Source organism: Acanthopagrus latus, chromosome 20 (assembly GCF_904848185.1).
Source record: "Acanthopagrus latus isolate v.2019 chromosome 20, fAcaLat1.1, whole genome shotgun sequence".
In the NCBI taxonomy this organism is placed as follows: Eukaryota; Metazoa; Chordata; class Actinopteri; order Spariformes; family Sparidae; genus Acanthopagrus; species Acanthopagrus latus.
In genome coordinates this window covers 18,074,065-18,100,407 of record NC_051058.1, presented here as the reverse complement: position 1 = coordinate 18,100,407, position 26,343 = coordinate 18,074,065, and the positions used below count along the sequence as shown (strand labels likewise).

General features: G+C 40.0%; 3 protein-coding genes and 1 pseudogene across 5 annotated transcripts; 2 read left to right on the top strand and 2 right to left on the bottom strand.

Annotated features, from left to right (window-relative positions):
* The first annotated feature begins 1,001 nt into the window (after positions 1-1,001).
* LOC119009462 (zinc finger protein 540-like) lies at positions 1,002-5,995 on the top strand. Its single transcript, XM_037080759.1, has 4 exons — positions 1,002-1,328; positions 1,529-2,721; positions 2,846-3,005; positions 3,940-5,995. Exons 2-4 carry the CDS (start codon positions 1,570-1,572, stop codon positions 4,992-4,994), a joined length of 2,367 nt encoding a protein of 788 aa, XP_036936654.1. The 5' UTR covers positions 1,002-1,328; positions 1,529-1,569; the 3' UTR covers positions 4,995-5,995.
* Positions 5,996-6,174: 179 nt separating this feature from the next.
* LOC119009465 (gastrula zinc finger protein XlCGF57.1-like) lies at positions 6,175-9,208 on the top strand. Of its 2 annotated transcripts, none has more exons than XM_037080764.1 (2): positions 6,175-6,516; positions 7,232-9,208. In XM_037080764.1, exons 1-2 carry the CDS (start codon positions 6,423-6,425, stop codon positions 8,629-8,631), a joined length of 1,494 nt encoding a protein of 497 aa, XP_036936659.1. In that variant the 5' UTR covers positions 6,175-6,422; the 3' UTR covers positions 8,632-9,208. The 2 variants fall into 2 exon arrangements, with proteins under 2 accessions (XP_036936659.1, XP_036936658.1); XM_037080763.1 differs by lacking the exon at positions 6,175-6,516 and adding an exon at positions 6,552-6,760.
* Positions 9,209-10,783: 1,575 nt separating this feature from the next.
* LOC119009468 (5-hydroxytryptamine receptor 3A-like) lies at positions 10,784-15,877 on the bottom strand. Of its 2 annotated transcripts, XM_037080767.1 has the most exons (6): positions 15,840-15,877; positions 14,669-14,811; positions 13,160-13,317; positions 12,306-12,350; positions 11,665-11,750; positions 10,784-11,258 (listed from the first exon to the last, which is right to left on the bottom strand). In XM_037080767.1, the coding sequence occupies exons 2-6, from the start codon at positions 14,706-14,708 to the stop codon at positions 11,240-11,242; spliced, it is 348 nt and encodes a 115-aa protein (XP_036936662.1). In that variant the 5' UTR covers positions 14,709-14,811; positions 15,840-15,877; the 3' UTR covers positions 10,784-11,239. The 2 variants fall into 2 exon arrangements, 1 of the variants encoding a protein (XP_036936662.1); XR_005071739.1 differs by lacking the exons at positions 14,669-14,811; positions 15,840-15,877 and adding an exon at positions 13,889-14,163.
* On the bottom strand, positions 15,281-25,082 carry LOC119010231 (annotated as a pseudogene).
* Between the last annotated feature and the right edge of the window lie 1,261 nt (positions 25,083-26,343).

Genomic DNA, 26,343 nt, shown 5'->3' with positions numbered 1-26,343 from the left:
CACCTAGTGGCCGATTGATAAGTCCTTTGTTAGATATCCTCAAGAGGGCAGTGGCAATGCCTATACCAAGTTTCGTGTCAATCCGCCCAACCAATGTAGAGATATCAACTATTTGAATTTAAAGAGCGCCACCTTGTGGTCATCGCCTAAACTTTTGGACACATGCTCATTTAGTCATGTCAAAGTATTATCTTAAGTTTCATGTCATTTGGACACACCGTTGTGGAGATATCCAACACTTCCTGTTTGTCAGGAAATCTGCAGGAAGTTGTTATTTAATATCATGAGTATTGTTTGGCCTATCAAAATTCTTTTAATAACTTTTTGTCAGGAGCGTCCACAGATACTGTGTGCCAAGTTTCGTGCAAATCGGTAAAATCGCCTGGGAGGAGTTCGAAAAAGTAGGTTTTCGACATTTTGCAACGTAGCAAAAAAAAACGGTAGGCGGAAATGGGCGTGGCCTATACCATATAAGTATATGGGAGTTATTAGCCAAAACGCGCTGTGCTTAATAACAGCGCCACCTAGTGGTGAAAATTCAGGACGACAATAGATTATAAAATTTTTCGCCCAGTGGGACTTAAATTCCAAGTTTGGTGAGTTTTCGGGTATGTTCAGGCAGTGAAAAATGCAATCATTTCGTCCGAAGAAAAAATAAAATAAATAAATAAATAAAAAAATTAAGAATCGCTTCAAAAACAATAGGGTCCTTGCAGGTTCCCTGCTCAGGCCCTAATAATGAAACTAAAGAAATAAAATAAAACCTCAAAAATAAAACTGTCCGACTACACCGCAGCCCTTTGGCTCCGCCCCCCGCAGCCAAGGCGCACTTCCTCTTCCGTTCCCAACTCTCACGAGACAGCGCGAGAATCAAGATGGCGGCCCCCTGCACCAGACCATCGACAACACACTTCTCTCCTCGGACTTAAACTATTGTTGTTTATTTCTAGTTTTCTTCATTTTTTGTTTCCCATTTTCACTCCCAGACTGAAGTACAATATCAAAACGTCCTGAACCACCTGGAACAATAGATCGATTTTATTTTTTGCAGAATCTGGATCATGAACACGGACGATCCAGTCGGCGCGAAAACAGACCAAGCCAGCTCCACTTAAAGCAACAAAGGACTCCTACAGATTTCACCCTCCAGCTCAGGCACACCACCTTCAACATCTCCTGCACCCCTGTGTTGTACAGAGGTGAGCGACCCAAGACTGCCTCCACACGTCCAGACTTCCAGGTTCTTACAGACTCGCGGTCTTTACGGGCACGTTCGCGGGCAGTCAGTGAGTGCAGAGGGTCCAGACATCGCTACCTTCTGAACTGGAGTAAGATTGTTAAATCATTACACTGAATTCTCCTCGCACTTACCATAACTTACCACATAATAGCCGGGTCCCCTTTAAACGCCGAGTGCAGATGTATATTTTGATAAATAAGCCGAGTCTAATGTATTTTAAAAAACACTGAGGAAGAAGACGTGAAAATTGACACACTGCACGTTTTTCTTCTTCGCCTTTTTTCACAGAGTGTGCTTGCTTTCTGTCAGTCATCACACGTAGGATCGCCATGGCACCGGTGCAGAAAAAATACAAAAAATACGACTTGAAATTCAAACTTTCAGTCGTAAAATATGCCGAGGAAAACTCAGGAGAAGCAGCCGCAAGGCGTTTCTCTGTAGACCCCAAGAGAGTGAGAGATTGGCGAAAAAGTAAAACGGAGCTTCAGCGTCTGTCCGAGGAGGACAGCAACAGGGCCAGGCTGCCTGGTGGAGGCAGGAAGAAGGCGAGCGAGGAGCTCGAGAAAAACATGCGGGACTGGGTTATCGGCAAACGGGCACGCCAGGAGAGAGTGTCCCGCAAAATGATCAGGACGATGGCGAAAAAAATGTACGCCACAGTGAGTGACAGCAGGGATGAGGAGTTTGCCGCCAGTGCTGGTTGGCTGAATCGTTTTCTCCCCCGCAACAACTTCACTGGCAGAAGACACACAGCTTCTGCCCAAGACGATGCCAGAGAATTCATCGAGAAGTTGGTAAAATTTGTGACATTTTCATCCCGGATGATTGAAACAAAGAAGATACCGGACAGAGACATCATAGCAATGGTCGAAACGGCGGTGTCGTTGGACACGGTCGGGTCCACTACTGTGGAGACACGTGGGGCCCGCAGTGTCCCTTTGGAAACTACAGGCCAGGAGAAGAGCCACATGACTGTGGTTCTGGCAGCAAAAGCGGACGGGACCAAACTGAAACCTTTTGTGGTTTTCAAAGGAGGTGTGAAGGAAGTCAAGGCGATGCAAAGCATTGGTGGAGTGGTGATAGCCTCCTCTAAAAACGGCTGTATGAATGACGACCTCACTGCAGATTGGCTGCAGAAAGTTGTGGGGAAAACCACATTTGGCCCTCGTCTCCTCGTCTGGGATTCCGACCGATGCCACATCGGCCAGGCCACTAAAGAGGAGCTCAAGCGAGGCTACAAGATAACGACGGCTGTGATACCGGAAGGATGTACAAAATACATCGAGGCACCTGAGGTTGTTTGGAATCAGCCGTTCAAAGCCAGTCTGCACGAGTCATGTGAGCGCTGGATGGCCGGTAACGTGGACAAAACCTTCACTGCTGGAGGAAACGTGAGAGCCCCAGCTCGTCGCCTACTTGTCGCCTGGGTGCTTAAAGCTTGGGAGGAGTTGGATACGGAGCTGGTGAAAAAATCTTTCAAGGTGATTGTGCGTGTGTGGAAAAAGAGAGAGAGTGTCTGTGTGCTTGTGAGCGAGAGAGAGAGATAGAGTATAACAGTAAATGTTCTAATCATTTTGACATGTTTTTGGGATATTGTGCTTTAAGGTGTGTGGCCTGACAGTGGCAGCTGATGGCAGTGAGGACCATTTGATCCACTGTTTCAAAGAAGGGGAGTCATGTGCAGCCGGGAGAGAGAAGTTGGCTCAGGCCAGACGAGGAGAGCAGGAGGATGATGGAGAAGCTGAGCAGCCGGAGGAACAAGAGGGTGAAGAGTTTGAAAATTAACTGGTAGTTGAGGATGATGATGATGATGAGGTGGATGAGTGAGAGGATAGACATGGACTTGGTCTTACAGTTTTCTTCTTGTTGTCTTACTCATGTTGCCTTCCTTCACATTTTTTTAAATTCGTGTACATGTTATTTTCTTCTGTGTGTTTCAGAGAACAAGTTGCTGATATACAGGCCATTGTTGTTCAGTATTTGGCCTTATATTGTCTACCTTCCCTTCCTGAAAAACTGATACATTCAGCAATCTTTAACTGGTTTGAGGTTTAATTGAGTTTTCATGAGGATTTTGTGTTGACAAAAGAAGAAAAAAAATAACTACAGTACTGTAATCTGACTTATAAAAAATGGAAAAAAATATATAGTCATACTGGTTTAATTTAAGATTCTGAGTAAATTGCCATATTTTCCCAGTTTTGCTGGGCAAGATTTTTGTGAGGAAGGAATTAAATGCCTGTCCCAAATTGCTGCCTGGTCCGAAATAAACGCCTGGTCTGTTAGGTGATTGAAACAAATAAACGCCCAAGGCTATTATTTGGTACTTTGATTTCTAAAGACCTAAAAATGTTCCTGAACCGCACATTGCAACAAACTGAAAGTGTTCTTGTAAGTTCTATAAAACAGGCTGAATGACACAGAAAATGAAAATAGCACACAGAATTTAAGAGAAAATCTGTCCCTCAGTCTTGGTAATGAGGTCTTTGTGCCCTGAAGCCACTACTCCACCACCTGGTCATTGCTTGTACCTGGTTACCTTAGATTGGTAAAATGTACACAGATATAAAGTGTCTGTAATTCCAAACTCAAAGTCCTTCCTAAATGTCCTCAGCTAAAGAACTTCAGTGCATTTATTTAGTGTAAACTTGTTATGCTATCACATTGATACATTTGTCTGTGTTTTAATTTCCCTCCAGATGTCCAACAGCTGTCGGTGATCAAAGTAGAGGATTCCTCAGAGTGGAGTCCCAGTCTGGACCAGAAGAAACTAGAGCCCCGACACATAAAAGGGGAACAGGAGGAACTCTGGACCAGTCAGGAGGGAGAGCAGCTTCATGGGCTGATGGAGGCTGATATCACCAGGCTCCCATTCACTGTGAAGAGTGAAGATGATGAAGAGAAACCTCAGACTTCACAGCTTCATCAAAGTCAAACTGAGGACAAAAGAGAGGCAGAGCCTCCAGTCAGCAGCTCAGCAACACAGATAAAAACAGAAACTGATGGAGAGGACTGTGGAGGATCTGAACCTAGTCCTAGTCATCCACAACTAAATACTGATGAAAAGGCTTCAGACTGCTCTGAGACTGATGTCAGTTTTGGTAATTGGCAAGAACCTTTGTTGGATTCTGGACCTGAAACTGAGGACAGTGACTGTGGCTGTGAGGAGACCAGGGCACATGAGTCAGGAGTAAATAATCTGAAATATAATGAAGGCCCTGTGAGTGATGTTGGATGTATTGCTGGGAAAAAAACCTGTAGCTGCCTTGATTGGGGTCAAGTATTTCACTACAAGGGGTCTCTTCAGGGACAAGCGAGGTGTCATTTAGGCAACAGGTCCCTCACTTGCGTGGTCCATAAGAAATGTTGTAGAGCGAAGGAAAAGGAAGATTCACAGATAAGAGTTGAGATGGGAGGAAAACCATTTGATTGCAGTGATTGTGGGACAAGATTTAGCCTTAAGAGAAACCTTGACAGACACGTGAAAGCCCACACAGGAGAGAAAAAATTCGCCTGTGGTGATTGTGGGATGGTATTTAGCCTCAAGAGTAATCTTGAGAGACACATGCAAGCCCACACACGACAGAAACCATATGGTTGTGATGTTTGTGGTAACAGATTTACTCGTCAGGGAAGTCTCAAGGCACACATACGAGTCCACTCAGGAGACAAACCATTTGGTTGTGGTGTTTGCAGTAAGAGATTTAAACAGGCACGAAGTTTGAAGTCACATGCAAAAGTTCACTCAGGATAGAAACGGTACAGTGTCAGGGATTGTTATGAATAAAATCCTGTCACCTCCCTGTTCACCATGTTGCCATCTGACAAAAGATACAAATGCCTTACCACCAGACTATGAAGCAGCTTCTTTCCTCAGGCTGTGATACTCCTGAACTCTTCCTAAACACTCAACACAAAAATATATTTTTTTATATGGCATAAAGAGACTATAATTCAGATTTTGTTCTAAAACCCTGGTGTTGTAAAATCACCACTACGATGAACCTTTGAACTTTAGTAGCATTAGTATTTCAATCATGATCTTCATGAATTAATGTAAGTTATTTTGAGGCGGAAACAACCTCTCAGTCAAGATGTAGGAGGTGTGACATGGTAGGACCTCCACAATGATGTTTTTTTAGTTTTGAATTTTGCTGAAAAGAGATATTTTGATTTTGTTTGACTTGTGAGGTCTGGTTGGTTAACAGAGAACATATTGTGCTGCTAGTGGTGATGTTTACAGATTGTAAAGTACATACTACAAACTCTGCTGTTTAACAATTGACTGACATCATTAAAGTATTCAGCAGCACAAAAAATTCTGGTGAGTGGTATGTGAGAATTCTAAGTCTATATCTAACAGATCAATAATGAAGCTCATGTCTTGTATTTCCATTCTTTGTTTGATTATATATACACACACACTAACACGTCAGGAACAATATGCAAGCACTGTAAGAAACGCTGTACACTGCGTGTACACTGAGAACCATAGCTCTCTATTAAAAATCAACTGTGCCGGTGAATGACACACTGAAAGGCTGGGCAATGCTGGCAAATGTCTGGGAAAATTCAAATGTTGTACTGCAGACTTGCCCATTCTCCGAGTCCAACACAGGGGCAAACATAGTCAAAGTTTTTACATGCAGCTGTCTCTGAGTGGGAGCTTAAAAGGCCAAGCCATGGCATGGCATCGTCACACACCTATAAAGTAGCAAACTTTTCTTGTAAAATGGAGGTTGAACCATGAATAAACATCACTGATAGTCTACAGAGCATTTTAATAGGCTACCCTGTCATAACTGAAACAACTAGTGACTGCGTACAAACTGATGTATGGATCTGAAGACACTACAGTACAAACCTCTTACACATCAGCTAAGGTGCCTGTTTGGGGCTTCTTTGCATAGGCTTGGTTGCTAGTTTCTCTCGCGAGATCTGGCAACAGTGTGCAACTGTGAACGCAACTCTCGCAAGACAGTGCGAGACTCAAGATGGCGGCCCCCGTCGGCTCGACTACTGCCTAAACAAACTTCTCTACTCGTACATAAAACCTTGTTGTTTCTTTCTATTTTTCTTCATCTGACGTTTCCACTTTTGGCTCCGAAACCGGACTACACCACCAAACCACCCGAACCACCTGGAACATTATATCGACGAGTGTGTTTACAGAGTCTGTATCATGAGCACGGTGGATACAGTCGGTGTGAAAACGGATCAAGCCAGCTCCACTTCAAGCAACAAAATACTGCGACAGAGTTCATCCTCCAGCTCAGGTACGCCCACCACCATCCACATCTCCTGCAACCACCGTGTTGTACAGAAGGGAGCGACACATGCTGCCTCCAAATGTTCGGACTGTCTGTTACTCACAGTTAGTTTTAGGTTGTATATTGGACAAACATTCACTGCGGAGACTCCCAGCGGTGTGTCTTCCTCAGTTTCACCCAGTGTTGGCAGCAGCAGGACGGTTAGCTCGCCACCCCAGAACCTCGCTGGATGCTGATTTAGGGACCATCAGTAAATGGCCCTATTGTTTGTTTGATTTACCTAAAAACAATTGCTGATTTGATGATATTAGTGAAAATTATGATAAAATATCAAACCGAGTTCATATAGCGCATGTATTTTGATTGTTAATTTGTTAGGTTTTTATTTTGCAAATATATTTTTATAAGATAATGGCTTTTTTCCCTTATAGCTTCCATGTCACGTAACCCAGTGACTCCAAACCAATGCTGAATAGTATCACTAAATGGGACAAAAAACAGCACACTTCTATGTATTGGATTGTACAACTTCTTTTGTTTTATATGAATATTTATTGTGAAAATTCAACATTTCTTTTAGCTTCCATGTCATGTTAGTTTCCCTTTTTTTTCAGCAATGGTGGTTGTTTAACAATGAAGACAATTTTCATTTTTTAGTACAATTAATTTCCTTGAAAATGGCTGCCAACATTTTTTGTGTGTGTTTTAATGTTCCCTCCAGATGTCCAACAGCTGTTGGTGATCAAAGAAGAGGATTCCTCTGAGTGGAGCCCAAGTCTGGACCAGGAGAACCCAGAAACCCAATGCATAAAAGAGGAACAGCAGGAACTCTGGTCCGGCCAGGGGGGAGAGCAGCATCATGGGCTTATGGAGGCTGATATCACCAGGTTCCCATTCACTGTTGTCACTGTGAAGAGTGAAGATGATGAAGAGAAACCTCAGACTTCACAGCTTCATCAAAGCCTAACTGAGGACAACGGAGAGGCAGAGCCTCCAGCCAGCAGCTCAGCAACACAGATAAAAACAGAAACTGATGGAGAGGACTGTGGAGGATCTGAACCTAGTCCTAGTCATCCACACCTAAATACTGATGAAAAGGCTTCAGACTGCTCTGACACTGATGTCAGTTCTGGTGACTGGCAAGAACCTGTGTTAGATTCTGGACCTGAAACTGAGGACAGTAACAATGGTTGTGAGGAGACCAGTCCACATGAGTCAGGAGTAAATTATTTGAAGTATAAGGAAAGCCCTGTGAGTGATGATGGATGTAATGTTGTGGCAAAAACCCTAAGCTGCTCTGATAGTGGTCGAGGGTTTCACAGCAAGGGGTCTCTTCAGAAGCACATGATATGTCATATAGGAAAAAGGTCCTCAAGCCATCTGGTGAATAAGAAATGTTGTAGAGTGAAGGAAAAGGAAGATTCACCGTTAAGAGTAAAGATAGGAGAAAAAACATTTGATTGTAGTGATTGTGGGACAAGATTTAGCCTAAAGAGAAATCTTGAAAGACACATGCAAGTCCACTCAGGAGAGAAGCCATTTGCTTGTGACATTTGTGGTAAAACATGTATACGACAGGGAGCTCTCACAACACACATGAGAGTCCACACAGGAGAGAAACCATTTGGTTGTGATGTTTGTGGCAAAAGATTTACACAACAAGGAAATCTAAAGACACACATGAGAGTCCACACAGGAGAGAAACCCGTTGGTTGTGATGTTTGTGGTAAAAGATTTACACAACAGGGATACCTTAACACACACATGAAAGTCCACACAGGAGAGAAACCATTTGTCTGTGACTATTGTGGGACAAGATTTAGCCTTAAGAATAATTTTGAGAGACACATGCGAGTTCACACAGGAGAGAAACCATTTGGTTGCAATGTTTGTGCCAAAAGATTTACTCATCACGGAAGTCTCAAGGCACACATGCGAGGCCACACGGGCGAAAAACCATATGCTTGTGAAACTTGTGGTAAAAGATTTACGCATCAGGCAAGTCTAAAAGTACACTTGACGGTCCACATTGGGGGGAAATCATTTGGTTGTGGTGTTTGTAGTAAGAGATTCAAACAACAGGGAAGTCTGAAGTCACATATGAAAGTTCACTCTGAATAAAATGACTACTAAGATGAACTTTTGGTCCAATTTGATCCTCATTAATGAGTTTGTCATTTTGAGGCAAAAACTGAATCTTCACAAAGACATCTATCAATTTTGCACAAATCAACTAATCACTGGCGTTCAGTTGATTTATGCTTGATGTCTTTCTGAACATGCAGTTTGAGCCTTCTCCTCCTGTCTCTTTTTACATGTACTAATCTCTTAAGTCAGATGCTGTCCTTTCGAATTTCAAAAACCTGCCAGTCAAATGTCAGTTTGCTGCAGGTATCCCCATGTTACCCCAGAAAGATGGGAAGTTAAGAATGCTGACTTGGATATATTGACTTCTGACATTAAACAGGATCACAGCATTAGAGTGACGCAGTTGCTCTCCACCAACTGCAAAACCTGGGGCATGATGGGAAACAGCTGGCTGTCTCCTGATCATAGAGCTGACTGTTTTGATTTGACTCAATATAAGTCTTTGATGTGGCTGAATTTTGAGGTTCTGATTTGTTTTTCTGATCCTGAAGTCTTTTCAGTTAACAGAATACATATTGTGTTTATTTTAATAAATCAGAATCAGATCTAACACAATGTGAGCTTTTCTGTGACATCCTGTACAGACTTAAGGCTGCTAAAGTACTATATATTTGTCCCTGCCCACTGCTGCTGAAGCCTGCTCTTACCTGCTTTCCAGGTGAGGTGCACTTAGTCTCAAAACGAGACCACTGCACTGGCTACCAAGTCCATGTTTTATAAGAAATTTTGGGCCTGGTTGTTTTGGGTGAAAAACCTTTTTGTTGTGAAACTTGAGGTAAAAAATGTACTCATCATGAAAATCTGAAGTCACACGGGATGGTCCACACAAGGGGGAAACCATTTGTTTGGAGTGAGATTTAAACAACACGGAAGTCTGAGGTTACATAATAAGTTCACTCAGGATAGAAACTGTACTTTGCATGTTACTTCCCTGGTTTAAAAAAAAAAACTTTTTCAGGATACTTTTTCTTGTCAGCTTTTACACAGTAGCAATAGAAAACATCTTGATTAGAGACATGAATTGGTGGGCTCAGCAGGTCAAACTACAATAAATCATTTACTTTTAATTCCAGTGAATCAAGATATTCACATCACATTATTTGTATGGGTGACTTTACCGATGTATTTCCACAATATATTTAGTTTTATCCAAGTATGACTTTTAAGTCTGCCTTTAGTTAAAAGTGCCTATAAATGCCAAAACATGAAAATGCAAAAAAAATGTCATGAATTTGTTTTAGAGATTTAAAATTTTCTCACAATATGACAAATGATAAGAAATCTCACATTTGCTGTCAATGGATGTAATATTCCACCGGGACAGATAATTCTAATATACGTTACAAAAATTATACATGGAGTGCTGATGTGTCTTGAAACCTGAACACATCAGGTTTTATTTGTTTTTATTGTTCATTCAGAGATTAAAAATGAGTCTCATACATCTACTCAGAGCTAGTATGGAAATCAAATCTTAGGGCTTTTATGTGAATATGAACACATAAAGTTGAAAAATGCAGATGTGAACAGCACAGAAATACATAATGATATTGTTTAATACATATACAAAAACATGTAACGATACTTTCAGAATAGAATAGATGTGTTTAAGGATTGTTAAAGCGACAGTGGAATAATTTTTACACATCAAAATATTTTTTTCTTCTCGTACATTACTCCAGTGCATCGCCTTGGCTTTTTAGGTTTTTGCCTTTCCTTTATTGTGTTATGTAACATTTATATGCATGTAAAAGGTCTGGTTGTGCAGCTCTTGAGAGATTGAACAGAGGTGCGATGTCTCACTCTGTAGCTAAAATGGAGCATTCAAGACACAGTCAGAAAAGGATACTGCAGTGAAACACCATATGAGAAAAACTTGTTTATCTGTTCTACTAGGACCCCCAAATAAAAGTATGAACCTGAACTAAGCATATTATGACCTCATTACATTACATTTAAAGTTGTTGTTTTTTTAAGTTAGCATGCTTTATGGTGGATTATGAAGACTACCCATATTAAACAGTAAATATGTATTTAAGTACATCAACACACACTTTTGTTTATACCTGCTTACATGTATTGGTGGATTCCTTGTACAAAATGATTATGATTACTACATAGCAAAGACATTAGTCTACAACTTTTATTATTTGGGATTATGAGGGATGCGTATTTAGGCTGGATGAGTGAGTGTTACATGTTTGGTTAGTAACGTATGTTCAGACACCAAAGTTCGGGGCAGAGACTTTATAATCACAACAGTTTCATCTTGAGCTGCAGGGTGACACATTGTTACTCATCTGAAGACATTTTGTTTTGATATTCCCCTGTGGGTTCAGAGTAAAACCAACACCTTCTTGACGTGTCATTTTCTAGAACTATTCTTCATTCCAACAGACAGCCATATAAACTAAAAACACACTGGCAGCTATGATATAGAAAATGAAGAAAACCGTGTTGATTCTTTTACACACTCTCCTCCAGTAGCCAGCAGGCTTCGCTTCTTCCTTCTTGAGGTTGAGGGGCAGAAATGGTGGTTTCACCAACTCCCCCAACTTTTCAGAGTCATTGGACTCCTCCATCAGCTGGCTGCTGCTTCCCTGGAAAAGTGATTTAACAACTGTGGTTTAAAAAAATGTAAAAAAAAAAAAAAAAAAGAAAAAAAGAAGAAAAAAAAGAAAGAAAAAGAAAAGATAATACTGCTATTATTAACTGCTATCAAGTTTGACATTCACATTTTTGTGTCAACTGTTATGTTTGTCATTTAGATTGCACAAGTCCTACTCATTCATTTAGCATAAAATTCAGCTTTTCTTCAATGCCTTTTTAAAAAAGGATGGTATATCATGAGCATGTGACACAAAGCTTTGTATCTTCAAATACATTGACTCTGGCACTGCCTCTGAATGTAATTGCAAAGTGTTGGCCAACTAACACAGCCACAATATTTCAGCAGGATAAGGTATAAAAGATTAAAAATATTAAAAAGTAAAACTTTATCCTGACCTCTTGGGGCAATGGCAGCATTTCGGGTGATGTTTTACCAGCAGACACATCACAGACACAGGCAGAGTGAATCCATGTATTAATGCCTGAAATGATGAATTAGATACAAAACATGGTTAGTGTATAGTTAAAATAACACATTTTTACCAGACATTTTTTATATATATATAACTATAATAGCTATTCATATAGCTATTATAGCTATTTCAGAGAAACCATAAAGTAACTTAAAGGTGCACTATGTAAGAACTGGTGAAGACAATTAGGGGACAGTATATCAGTATGGGACAGTAACTGATAACTGCAGCTAAATGGAGCTGCCCTTAGCTAGTTAGTTGAGATAGCTGTGCAGCTAGCTAAGCTGATTCTGCCCAGAATGGGTTTTCAGAGCATAGGGGGGGACTGTTGACGTTTAGAGTGCTAGCTCTAAATGCTAGCACAGGAGCTTCTCAGACCTGGGGCACTGGAGGACAACACATCCATCCATCCATTGTCTGTAACCGCTTATCCCTTTTATAGGGTAGCAGGGGTCCTTGCAGGGGTCCTTGGTCCTTGTTATATATATATATATATATATATATACATATATATATGTACACACACACACACACACATTTTTTTCTTTCCCAGAGAGAACTCACCATGTCAATCCAAACGTATGAAACAAATTTCTGGTCCTTCTCGTTCTGTAAGTAAAGAAAAATTAATTCCACATTCAGTGTCAATACAACTTATTACAAGTTTGCAAACATCTAAATCTATTAGACAGTTTTGAACAGTCAGTAGGCTGCACAAATAGCACGTAAGAAAGTATTGGCCTTGCATTACATGTGCAAGTCTGATTGCAGGATCATTCATTTTTATTTGCATTAATCTTGTGGCACCCAGTTCAGTGAATTGCCCCGTCTGGAGCAGTGTCTGGATGACTGGATTTAGACCAGGTCAGGTAGACTTAATTGTCTTTCTCCCAATACATAGTCTCAAGAAGAACAATATAAAGACAGTAAATATCGTGTTTCTTCAGTACCCATGTTAATACAACAAGAAAGAAGCAAACACCAAAAACTATTCTCACACACACACACACACACACACGCACGCACACACACACACACACACACACACACACACACACACACACACACACACACACACACACACACACACACACACACGCACACACACACACACACAAACTGAAAAGGCAGAAGAGACACAAAAGAGCATGGATTCAAAATAAAACACAAAACATAACAAAAAGTCACTGAATCATAACAGAGAGGCAGTTGCTAGAGAGCCGGTCAGTGTGGGCGACTGGCTGCTCTCTTTTATTGTGTGTGCGCGCTTATGCTTCCCCTTCACAAATGCCCCCCAGGGCCGCTGCCCATATTGCCCATATGAGGAACTGCCCCTGTCCTGTCTTGTCCTGTCACAAACAAAGAGATGAAAATAATCTTCCCAACAGAAGAAATAAGTAGTTTCTAGATATACTTACCAAATCTAGAATGGCATAGATGAGTACATCCAGGCGTACTTCAGTGGGTGTTGTGTGGTTTGTAACAGGCCGGGTCATGGTGTTCTGCCCCTTACCTTTAGGGTACAAACGCATAAAAAGTTGCCGATAGGTGCAGTTACCGTTGGACGATTCTCCATCTGCAGGGAAAACATCAAGGCGCTTTAACTGCGAGAGAAGTTCATTTTAAACAAAAAGTAATCAGAAAAATATGAAGTTTGGGTGAAGTTATATCACTGATTTCTAATTGAAAAAACATCATTGTTCATGTGATGGATTCATTAATCATTCATCCATCATATGAATTCCATGCAAGGGAACATTTTATAAAACTCATATGTCTAACTGAGAACATTTTCATAAATAATGTAACAATGTTAACATAATGTAATGTAACAGGAGACAAGATGCATGAAACTAAAATCCCTTTCAGTGGGAAATTAACCCAGATGTATCTCTGCTGATTTCTTGTGCAAGGATCGTCCATTAGACCAGAGAGCATATTAAATTAGACACCGTTATTTAAGGGTCATTATCAGTAAAATAAGTCCCGACAGGATGACCCGGTCTGATCAGTCCTGGGGACTTATTTTCCCTATAATGACCGCCGTTCTATACATTATCCCGCTTATTACACGGCTACTTGCCAACATGAAAAAACAAAAAACAAAAAACGTCACACAGTGTGTCCTTTTACAATTTATCTGTTACCGTTCACAGCGTTTTCAGCAGAGAAGTAGTTCGCCAAACTGACGCCGTTTCGCTATTCCTTCTTCACTCAGCCATTTGCCAAGACTCGAAAGCACCATATATACCAAAAAAAAATAAAGTTAATGTGAAACTCATCCGTACTAGTGGCGATATGAAGTAGACTACAGATCAGCTGACGTCGCTTAGCAACCGAAGACGCTGGGGTGATAAGCAACCGGACCACTTGCGGAGCAAAGAGTTTAGAGCGCAGAGTGCTACGAAATACGTGCACCAGAGGCAAAAAAGTCACTTTCCTTGACAATGGCCAGATATGCTTAAGAGCGGTCAGTTATATGAAAATAATTGACTGCCGAACGTTGGGAAGCCTCATTCAATCGCATGGAGCATTCTACAGAATTAAGAAGAGCTGTGTAATAATAGATGATAAAAACTGCAGAAGATGAACGATTATTAGTTGATATATTTGATTAAACTTTATTTTGCTCATGTTTGTTTAGATACTGTGTTGCCCTCACTAAATCTTACTAAACATCTAGTAGTATCAAGTGATTCAGTTTTTGCTGTTGCTCGCAGCATGGAGCATTGCGTTTTTAAAAAATACATAACACCTCTGCATCCATAACTGTATCCATGTTATTCTTGATTACCCGGACCTCTCTTCATTCATTCAGTGTTTCTTTTTTTTTTTTGTAAAACGTGATTCCACTGAAAGCTGTTCACAGCGAGGTTTGTGGATTATCCAGAGCATCAGAGACACTGTGAGGATGAGAGAAACCTTACCTGTGAGGAGGAGCAGAAAGAGGAAGCCAGCAAGCATCATGACTGCAGGACCAGTATGAACCCAAAGTCTGTCAGAGTACAACTGCTGTGCATCCCAGTCAACTCAGTGCTGTCTGTAAATATCAGCTCAAACTGGAAGAGGTCTGGACAAACAGAATGACCAACCCCCTTTGTGTTACTCTGTCCTTGATCTTAGTAGTATAAGGCAGTGGTTCTCCATAATTGAACCACAGAAGTTTTAATGGAGTTTGTGGAAAGATAAAGAGTCAGGATGTGAACAGAAAGTATGACTCCTCCTGCTCTGGTTCCAGTTGCTGTCAGTAAACAGAGCGGCTGCTGTCAGTAAACTGAGCAGATGTGAGAAGAATCCTGCTGAAAGTGCTTATTAATAAGGCTGCTGGTCCAGATAATATATACTGTCCATGTAGTTTTCTTCAAATATATTCGATAGCGTTAATGATACCAATACCTTGATTTCAATACCAGTTCCTGAACAACGCTTTTTTTGATACCAATTTTATCAAATCTGTCTTAACAAAAGATTACACTACACATTATGGTATAAATATTTTGTTTAATTTTTCAGCTCATTGACTTTTTTACAGACTCAGACAGTTTCATATCACAGTAATGAACCTATTTATCACAGTGTGATTAGCCCTTCTCAGGGTGTGACAGGCTATTTTTTCCTGTGTGCCTTGAGACAACCATCACCAGCACTCATAGATCTTAGCTCAAAGAGAAAAGTGCTTGCTTACTGGCTCACAGATATTGATGAGGAAATTTGCCACCAATTCGAAAACATGATTCAATAATTTATGGTGTAGTTGCCATAAATGAATAGCATCATCTTACAGGAGATTGTCCCTACTTGCTTCAAGACAGCCACAATCATCACTACAAAAGGTCACACACTCAGATTCTTCCATTATAATGTTAAAGAAGTTCATCCAGCTTATGAATACATTTTTTGCTTTAAATCCATGTGCATAAGAATTATCACTTCAAAACCAGAAAAGAGATAAGAGCTTTCCACATCAGCTGCAGTTTCTCCGCTGCGGTTTTATTTGAAGTGGCTCTGATCAATATCATCATGTCAATGATGGATCTTGTGGTTACTTATGTGAAAGTGTTCGCTCTGACTGATGAACGGAGAGAAGTTTGACTCAACTCTGCAGCTCTCCTTGTCACGAACTGCTTCAACTCATTAATAAGGAGTCAGTCTCTCCACTCTGCGCACAGGTGATCTGAATCCACTGCAATCTGTCCAGAGAGATTGTAAAAGTCAAAACAAAAAAAGACAGCAAGTCTTACCGAATGGGGCTGTTACATATGTAGAATGTCTGGAAAACCTTTTGAAGGACTACCACAAAATCACATCAAAATTTCAGTACTGTCAGTGTATACACTTAGCTGGATTATAAGAATTACCCATATTACATGTTAAAGATACACTTATGTAGAATAACATGCATATTTTGGCACCAAAACACCTGCATGCTCTTTTTTACTTTTATCAAATGTCTGTAGAGGTGGATTTCTTGTACATAAGGACTTTGATTAATAATATACCACCTCAGGTCATATTGGTGCAATGGGATAGTACAACATGTGATTAATGCGACCCAGTGACCGTTTACAACTTCTGGTAATTATCACTCAGTTATTGTACTGTGATTATTCTGCACTCCACCTGTAAGACATGTAGGCTAAAAACACAGCTAAAGTGATGATATAGAGGATGAAGAACGCTCTGTTGATTTTATTACAAACTCCTTTCCAGTAGCCAGAAGGCCTTGTTTCTTCAGTCCTACTGTTCAGGAGCATTTTCACCAACTCCCTCAGCTCATATGACAGCCTTTCAAAGTCAGGGGACTCCTCCATCAGCTGACTGCTGCTTTCCTGAAAAAGTAGTTTCATAAACCTTGGTTAAAGTATGTGATTTTTGTAAATTCAGCTGCCACATTTGAAGTACCCATTTTTGTTTCAGTTGTAATGTTTGTGCTTGTTTCAACCCCAGATTTCATATAAATGTGTGTGCTATTTGCTGTGTGCTGTGTGCTTTGTGCTGTTTACCATGTGTTTTGTGTGTTGTGTTTTTTGCTGTGTGCTTTGTGCTGTCTGCTATGTGCTTTGTGTTTTGTGTTGTTTGCTGTGTGCTTGACGTGACTGAGAGTAGACAGGAGGAAACATGTTTGAACACAGCTCAACAGTCAGTATGTTTACATGATTTGACTACTGTGTTAGTCTGACTTAATCCAGACTTTGAAGTCCATGCAAACATGTTGGTCGAATTTCTCAAAATCGGACAAACACACCCAGCTAATGCAGAGTCAGTTTACTCTTTCATGTATATGCCTCAGTCATTCTTGGTCAGTCAGCATTCTGCACATGCACCACAGTCCCCACTACATTTTGGTGGCAAATATCGTATTTTCTACTCTGCTACGTTTATTTGATAATTTTAGTTAGAGGTTACTTTGCAGATTGTATGCTGCATCAGAGCCAAATTAGCACATTTTAGTTTACAATAAAAACAACTATGAAACCCCACTGATTCTGATAATTAGGAAAATGCTGAATATCAGATCCGATCAGATCCAGGACACCCATAGTATAAAGTATCTATTTACATGTAAATATAGGTATAATTTACTGTTACTTGTACATTAAATACTATCATAAATTCCTTTTTTTTGCCTGAAAATTTCTTTTGATACTTCGTTACATTGAATATCAGATAATTTAAGCCATGGACTATCTCTGCAAGAAGTAGCAGTCCTGATAAAAAACAACAATTTTTCTCATTATGTGAAAAAATAACCTTCTAGATTTAAAAAAGTGAAACTTAACCCTGACCTCTTTGACCACCGGCAGCACTTCAGATGGTGTTTGACCTGGAGAAACATCACAGAGAGGCACAGTGAATACATTTATCAACTTTGAAAAAGATGTACACAAAACATGGTTAGTGCATATTCAAAATAACACAAGTGCTTTGTATGAGACATTACATACGTGACTGTTTTCAAAGAAATTAACATTTGGAATCATTTATATGTTGCTTTGCAAATTCACCAGATGTGTGACTTTCCTATGTCATGAATCTCACCTGTGTAATGAACTTTGATGCTGACATCGCTCTCTTTATACCCACAGTCCTCAATCATGCTTTGTTCTTTTCGTGCCACTTCTTTCATGTCTTTATGCAACAGAAACATCACCAAAACCGTCTCCAGGAGGCTGAGCATCATCATACCAAAAATCCCAATACAGTAGGATGCTAAAGGGGGAAGGCATCATCATTAATGTGGACAAATAACTACACAGTGTCAGAAAATCCCATGTAAAGTGCTGTCATATAAGACTCAAGAATGGGTTTCTTCACCTATGAGTGGAATCCTGTTTGAAGAAGAAGGCAGTATATCGTTCAGAATAAGCTGCATCACAGTGATGGCGAGCAGCACAGTGACCTTGAAGCCGAGCTTCTCACCACTGCTGTCTGAGATCATGAAGGAGGCCAAGTCCAGACCCACAAAGAACAGGATGGGCAGCATGAAGTTGATGATGTAGAGGCCAGCTCTCCTCTTGATGGAGATCTGTGAAATGTTGTTCAAGGGTCGGATGGTTGACCTGCACTGTACATCTGGTATAGTATGAATAAGTATAAAGGCAGCAGGCGGGATCTGGCTAATCTTCCCTAATCTGTCCACATCTACAGTGGTGCACCTGAGTCATGAAGGGGATCATCATTCTGGGATAGAAGCTGAGAATTAATGTAGGGTACTGCTGTCAGTGCTGGAGAAGTTAAGATGTGATTAAGAAATGTACGCATTTTGTTCCTTCTAATTCAAATTAGAGATCACTCTCTCTCATGATCTTGCCTTCTGTGTGATGTGCAAGACGTGTAAAAGCTGCCTCATGCTTCACACAGACACAGAAACCCTGCTCTGATGACGTACGCTCAAATATGCAACAAAGTCGTTCGCATGTAAGGGCAAAAACACAAGCAATTTTTCCAAACATCTAGCAAGAAATGCACAGAATGCTCATCATTCAGCTCTTGTTTCCCCTTCCACCTCAGGTATGTTATGTAGGCTGGAGCCCACACAGAGTAAAGTGTACAAACATGAGTAAATGATTAAAAGTAACCATTAGCCCACTGAAAAAAACAAGGGTGTGTTCTTAAATGCAGAAATCAGAAATGGCTGTTCTTGAGTTCCAGTTTTAGAGCACTTCTGGCATCCTCTGAACAGAGGTTATTTTTGGTCTTATAGAAAATTAAGAAGAGTAATATTTTACTGCACCAGTAAGAACAAACACTCCATAATTAACCTTAAAAAGAGAAAGGGGAAATTGAAAATGTAAATGTATAATGTAAAATGACCATTTGAAATTGTAAAGCGAGCAAGTGAAAAAAGTGAGATTTAAAAAAAAATGCTTGAATGGAAATGCTCAAATTTGAGGCTTGAACTGGTGAGATGAGTCCAAAAATAGAAACGGAAACAAGAAGATAAGGAAAACATCAAGTGTGAAACTCAAAATGGGGAATGGAAATCCCTTAAATAGAAAAGCTGAAATTAGTTTTGCGTTTGCACTTCAAGCCTGTCTTAAAAAAAAAATCAAGGGGAGATAATAAATGAATCAGTGCTTCCCTCTGAAATGTATTGACAGGATAAACCATATAAAGACTCACAAACTATTAATACTTAGATATGATTAGTTGGAAAATGTTTACTTTCCATCTATGTGTGTTTGTGTCCGGAAATACTCACACTGTAAGTGATCACACTTTGGTTGAAGTCTAAGTAAGTGATGTTGTTTGTGTGAACCGTCAGGTTGACGAACAGCCACTCGTACTGGTTGTGCATCAACTTGCGAGTCTCCTCGACGATCTTTGAAGAGTTGAAATGCTCAGTGAGCAGTATTTCCTTGTCTGAGGTGGGGGATGAAAAAAACAACAACTGACATTTCCTTTCAGGTTAACAAAGAAGGACTGTATGATATGAGTGATCAGCTAACGAGAAACTGACATAGTCATTAAAGCACACATTCATTCAGTTCATTCATTCTGTGTTTTGTGTGTCTCTCCCCTGTCTGTTTTCCACGCTTCTTTGTTCTTCCCCCTTGGTTGACGAGGCACACCTGCAGCCACTCACTCGTCACCACCTCTATGACTACCCCTGGTCTTCGCCTTTCTCCCCTGCCAGATAATTCCGTCTTGTCGGTAGAGCTGACTATCGTCCCCTTGTGAGTTTTTTGCTGCCTGTGTTTTGCCAATTTGTACTGACATGTTCTTTTCGTCATGTGTTTTTTCAGTTTCGTGTACCTTGCTGCCTCGTACCTGAGTTCCTGTGCCTGAGAGCCTTCCTGGCACTGGAGTTTCCCAGCCTGCCTTGCCAGACACCTTCTGTTCCTTCACTTGTGGAGTTTTGTGAGCATAAATACTTTTTTGCACCTACATGCCTGTCTGTCTCTGCTTCGGGGTCCAACACTCAGTAGGCCCCAACAGAAAATGATGTGGTATCATGCAGTTTCAGATTCAGACCACTTTATCTATCCCAAATATGGTGGTCTTAATCTGAAATCTGACTTTGTTGAAAGTCTCCATTCTGTTTGAAAACGGGTTGTGATAACTCTGCATGTTGTGTTTGTAAATTATTTTGTTACTTCCCCTCTGGGACGTATGAAATTGTCAAATGCAACAGACTCACCATTGTGTACGACAGACTTGAAGGAGAGGTTGCAGGTCTGAATGTCGAAGGGGAATTTGTAAACGCGCATCCTGCAGGCGCTGACCAGCACCTGGTCATCCGTTATTTCAATTTCACCATTATTTCTGATGATGAGAAACGGGTTTGGAGGGGCTCTGTCCGTCTCTGACCTGTGTGAGACCACAGGGGTATACTTTAAATTTCACATGGTATATCGTCCCATTACAGACTGGAAGTTACAAAGGTTTATGACATATATGTAACCACAATGTCTCTGGTTAAATACTGGATGTGTGAATGTAAAGAGGATAGCACCTGTAAACTTACTCCATGCAACATAACGTAAATAAACACAACATTTTTATTCTCACTTGGATCATCAGGTCAAACTTTGTTCAAAAGTCACCACAGATGAACATTTACTAAGTCAATGTTCATATCCTAACATAAGATTGTGGCTGCAGCTGCTCTACTTCATATTGTTTGTACGTCTCTGTGTTGTTTTCTGATCTTATGATGTTTAATTCTGCTGTTAAAGTGGCAGTTGTCTACCAGGAAAAAAAGTAGATGATCGTGATAAAAACCAACTCAAACACGGATATAATTTCTAAATGTTCTGTCAAAACCTGCCCTGCTCAGCTATATTAGTTTGATCCTGATGAGTAAAAACCGAAACATGTTTCAGTCCTGTTGCAAAACTCTCACTCTGTTTTGGCATCTAGATGCTTCGGTTTCTGTGTCATTTCTTAATGATAACATGATGGTGAGTAACAGGTTACAGTTGTATGTGTCAGAACACGCACGTACATTCAAACTTACATCTCTTCAATAGTTATGTCCGGCTTCCATAACAGTTCATTGGGGAGAGATATTCTGGTAATGTTGCAGAACTCATTAGGATCCCAAGAAAGGAATTCATTTTTCCACCACTGTGGATAAAAACAAGGAAAGAAATGTTTTTTAAAACAAACGCACTTTGAGTTTTCCAAGTGAGTGAGAGTGGAAATGTATTCATGGCCTCATTCTTTCAGACACAACTCACCAAATCAATCCAAATGTAAGGAATAAATTGTTGGTCCTTCTCTCTCTAAGAGCAAAGAAGACGTTTAACTGACACAGTTTTAAACAGACACACCAGAATCACCAACATGAGTAATCAACAGAACTTCAGTTACACAAACCAAACCAAAAAAGCACTCAGGGCACAAACCTCCACCAAGTAGCCTATATCTACGTTTGTTTGCTTGTTTTTATCAGCTATTCTGCATTCTTAAACTGGATTTGGATCAGCTGTCAATGTCTGATGGCTGCCATGCTTTAAAAAGAATATCTGTCATGGTTTGGGCTTCTTGGTTTGTTGATTTCCTGTTTTATTTTGTGGTGATATCCTGTTATGTGTCGTCTCTCGATACTTTTCTGCTTCATTCTCACCTGTGCTCCCAGTGTTGTGTTTCCCTCCTGTGTTCCTGTGCCCCTCCCCAGTCTGATCCTTCCAACACGCCTCAGGTGTCACATCAGCCTCATTAACACTTCCTTGTTCCCAGTGTCTCAGACTGCACATATCCCCTCATTACTTCAGTTTGTATTTAAGCCTGTGTTGTCCACTCACTCTTTGTCACATCTATCCCATATATCGAATGTGTTTGTAGTGTTCCTTGTGTTCTTGCAAGTCTTCCCTATGCTTTCTTGGTTTGCTCCTGCTTTTTGGCCAGCCTATTAACGCTTGCTTTTGTTTTCTACCTGTCTGCCTTGAGTGTTTTATGTTTGGGTCCTACTTTCATAATTATGACAAAATCTGGTCTCTGGGAATATTAGGGGCTGAGTCCAATCAGAGCCAGGCAGCTGACACCTCATGTAGAATGTTTCATGTCCTGATTTCATGGCTGACCTGTGAACGGGACTTTGACATCCTGTTATGTCACTGGACAAGAGAGAAATTAAACCAATATAACCTATAATAAAATTATTATAAGCAACCACTTACCACGTCTAGAATAGCATAGAGTAGCAAATCCAGTGTTACAATTGTTGGCTCTTTGTAGTTTTTAACAGGCCGGATCATGGTGAACTTCTCTTTGTTTTTGGTCAAGTTCAAGTACTGTAAAACATCCAGATAACTGCAGTTATGTTCATCAGACGTCTGAACATCTGCAGCAGAAACAAAGAGACACAAACACCAACAAATCAGGAATTGTGATACCATCTGAATTTCTGAGCTCCTTCAATATATTTGACTATCATCATCTCAGCTAGTTAGAGTTGTTATGTACATCTACCGCCTCCGAACGTCGTATGCTAGCGCGTTGAGTGAGATGATGTGGTTCACTGACAGACATCACATGTGTGATTCATGGCACAATTCAAGGAAGATGGAAAATATTTATATCTCTCTCCAATCACTACCTGTTATGGACAGATTAGAGATCCCCCAAGGTCCTGACGTGAACAGGGATCTCTCAAGATGTAGGTCACAGGTAATCAGAAGCTATTGGATGCACCTGTGATGTTTCTCCTACAGCTGGCTGCAATCAGTCAGCTGGGAGATTATATAAGGGGGTTGCAGTTCCCGTGCTCAGTTGGTTGTGTTTCTTGAGGGAATCAACACCATTAGTTGGCTCTCTGCATTTTCAGTTTGGGTCCAGTGTTTTTTGTTCATCTGTCATTTTGATTTGTACAATGCTTTGTTCATTTCAGGTTTTGTTTTCTGGGGAAATGTACATATTTTGCCTGAAATAATGTCCCATGGGGTCCACCGAAAGGGTGTGACTTCCACTCTCTGTTAATTAATCTAGTACTTTGGTTTATGTGTTTATATGAAAATGTTTAAAATGTTAGCATGCTAGCTAGCCCATTTAACAAAGATGGACATGGTGCATATTGCTTGGCATTCCTGTCAGTATTGGCAGTTTCTGTGTGTTTGTCTTTCTTTTGTTGCATCATGATGATGATGATGATGACGACTCATATCAAGCCAGCTCACAAATATAAGCAGATACATGGTTGTGGTCACACAGAAGATCCATCTCTGATATTTGATCATATAATGTGCATGTTGATAATATCATGGTCAGCAGCACCCTGTGTCTGAACCAAATTCACTTCAAGCCATCAAGAAAAGCTTTTAACAGAAGTTCTCTTATCATTATACATGATGTAAACCGAGGCTGCTTTAGTTTATTAGTTCATGAGGCACTACATGGCCTTTCACTAGGCTTCATCCCACAAATGCTTTTAGATTATGAGTCAGGAGGGCCCATCAAATCCTCCAGCTCCACTAAGCACAACAGAAACGTTGATCTGAGAGGAGCTGGATATGTTTATACCAAAGTTAACTAAAGACCTTTTACGGTTTGAATGTTTACACTTATTTTATTTGTTTTTACCATATCCCTATATTCTGTCTTATCTTCATTCTGTTATTCTATTCCATTTTGTTTTTAACATTACATCAACTTTTACATACAATAATCATATAATCTTTTAAACAATATATTTGGTGTGCACTAGTCTCTAAAGTCACAAGGCAGAACTGGTTTAAAGTGGGATTTGACAGTTCATAGTACATTAATCTGATATCCTGTGAACTAAATCCAATCGTACTCTAACAGGTCTGTTAATTCAAGCTTGTTATAGGCATTATTGTGTACTTGATACTCAACAGAAACCTGTTCCTGTCTCAATCTGCAAATATATTGATGTTAAGCTTTTCCTTTTTTCCCCCAATGACTGGTGATTTGTTATATTCTTATCTAACTGTTGCTCAGAGATGTATGTACTTATTTTTGCAAACCCTTCATTTAAATAACATGGAGATGAGCTCTTTCTACAATCTAACAGCAGTTCATTTGTTGTTTTAATTGAAAAACAAAAAAGCTGAGATATACAAAAAACCAGGAGAACAAACCAAAATGCGTTCATGGACCAAAACAAAGTAGTAAACAAAAGAGCTAAACAAAGTGCAACAGACAAGCAAGTTCAAATCAACATAGAACCAGAAGCCAAAATAATAAACATACCATATGGGACACAGGAGGAGACACAACTTACTTTGAGGAGGATATCACAAGTCAAAGTGACAAGGCAAGGAGTGCAGGGAGAACAAAGACTTACTACACAGACGCGAACGAGAGGATCAGGAACAGGTGAAGAGAGTGGGGAGGGAAGAGGACAGGTGAGGGAGGGGAAACAACATGGAGGACACACTGAAAAGACAGAGGAGACACAAAAAGGGCATGAATTCAAAACACAAGACAGAACAAGCAGACAAAGAATCTCGAACCATGAAAGTTAAAATTAAAAAGAATCAAAATTATAAAGAGAAGCATTTCTAATATTGTGCCCACCATGTCTTGATCAGTAGGCAACATATTAGAAACACCAACCATACAGACATGAACTACAATATTCTCTAAAACTGAGCATCATAAGCTTCATGAGGGCTGGATTTATTACAGCACTCTTGTATTTGACTACATTAGTTTTAGCGACCATGCCAAATGGAAACTGAGTGGACACATGGTTAGAAGATGATAATAATGAAAGCCCATTTTACATTTCACCCCTAATGGTATCTAAAATCAACAGCCTTGAATCTAAAAAACAGCTGCTCATAGTGAGGTTTGTGAATTATCCAGAGCTGTGAGGACGAGAGAAACCTCACCTGTGAGGAGGAGCAGGAAGAAGAAGCCGGCAGGAATCATGAGTGCAGGACCAGCAAAAATCCAGTCAGTGAGAGGTTTGTACAGCAAATGTGCATTGCTGTCCACTCTGCGCTGAAATACAGTCCAACACTGGAAGAGGGTTGGGCAAACTATATGACCAATCCTTGGTTTTTTTTTCTTGTTTTATCTCCTTAATCTAGGAAGTGATTTCTAACCACATGTAGCTGTACTCCAGAGTGCACTTTGTAATGTGGTATGCGGAAAAGATTTAATGGCCAAGTTTTCTGCTGTGTGAGTGAATTTTCCAACCAAGACGGTTTTTAACAGTAGCGGCTGGCTACTCAGAAATGTCTTAGTCCATCTGTTGTTACTGTTCCTCCCCTCCTCGCATCAAGCACACTGGTTCCAACCGTCATGAATTCATAATTATTATCAATACTTTTAAATAAATCAGCAGCTGGCCAATGTTGTTTCTATCAAATGCTAGCTGCTAAAAACTAACAGACTTAAAAAGTATTATAAAGTGGTATTATTATTATTATTATTAAGTACAAAATAGAAAATAGAATTGACATATATACATATTTGATATGTAAGCTAATCTGTACCATAATTCAAATTAAAATGGATTAACAGAAATGCTTTTTCATTTTCAGAATACAGCTGTATTGAGTGTATGAGTAATAAATCATCCAAATTGCATTTTCATTTTCTTCTTCGGGGCTGCTTATTTTGTAACTTAATTAAAATGAAAAAGAAAAGGATGGTTAAGATCTAATTTTCAAAAGATACCCCAGCAAATAGTTACCAAAATTCAATTTGAAATGTCAAATTTGAAAATTAATATGCATTAGCAGAAAGGTTTTTTCATTTCAAAGTCATAGCTGTGTAATTTGACAAAAAATGCAGCTATATTTTGAAAATGAAAAAGCATTTCTGTTAATCCATTTTAATTTGAATTATGGTACAGATTAGCTTCCATAGAAAATATGTATATACGTCAATTCTATTTTCTTTCCTTTTTAATTATTTTGTCTAATTTGTTTTGCTATTGCTCTGTTCTTGTAACATTCTGACACTGCTGTGACAAACAAATCCCCATCTGCGGGACATTAAAGGATTTCTGAGTCTGATTCTGAAATTTATGTGGGACTATTTTGAGCAGTGGATTGATCCCCATTGGATGCTCAAGTGAGTATTCTAGCAGCAGGATGTTGTATGTCAGTTCGAAGCAACCTGACAAATAGACCCCAGTCTGGAAGGATTAACAACACCATATCCTCCACCATCATCCTCAGCA

Bases quoted from the DNA above. Each gene is read 5' to 3' on its own strand.
- LOC119009462 (XM_037080759.1), top strand. From the start codon at position 1,570: ATGGCACCGGTGCAGAAAAAATACAAAAAATACGACTTGAAATTCAAA. The intron at 2,722-2,845 runs GTGATTGTGCGT...TTGTGCTTTAAG, and splicing joins TGGTGAAAAAATCTTTCAAG to GTGTGTGGCCTGACAGTGGC. The intron at 3,006-3,939 runs GTGAAGAGTTTG...ATTTCCCTCCAG, and splicing joins GCAGCCGGAGGAACAAGAGG to ATGTCCAACAGCTGTCGGTG.
- LOC119009465 (XM_037080763.1), top strand. From the start codon at position 6,577: ATGCTGCCTCCAAATGTTCGGACTGTCTGTTACTCACAGTTAGTTTTA. The intron at 6,761-7,231 runs GTAAATGGCCCT...TGTTCCCTCCAG, and splicing joins TGCTGATTTAGGGACCATCA to ATGTCCAACAGCTGTTGGTG.
- LOC119009468 (XM_037080767.1), bottom strand. From the start codon at position 14,708: ATGATGCTTGCTGGCTTCCTCTTTCTGCTCCTCCTCACAG. The intron at 13,318-14,668 runs GTAAGGTTTCTC...TTTTCCCTGCAG, and splicing joins CTTTCTGCTCCTCCTCACAG to ATGGAGAATCGTCCAACGGT. The intron at 11,751-12,305 runs GTGAGTTCTCTC...TCATCATTTCAG, and splicing joins CATACGTTTGGATTGACATG to GCATTAATACATGGATTCAC.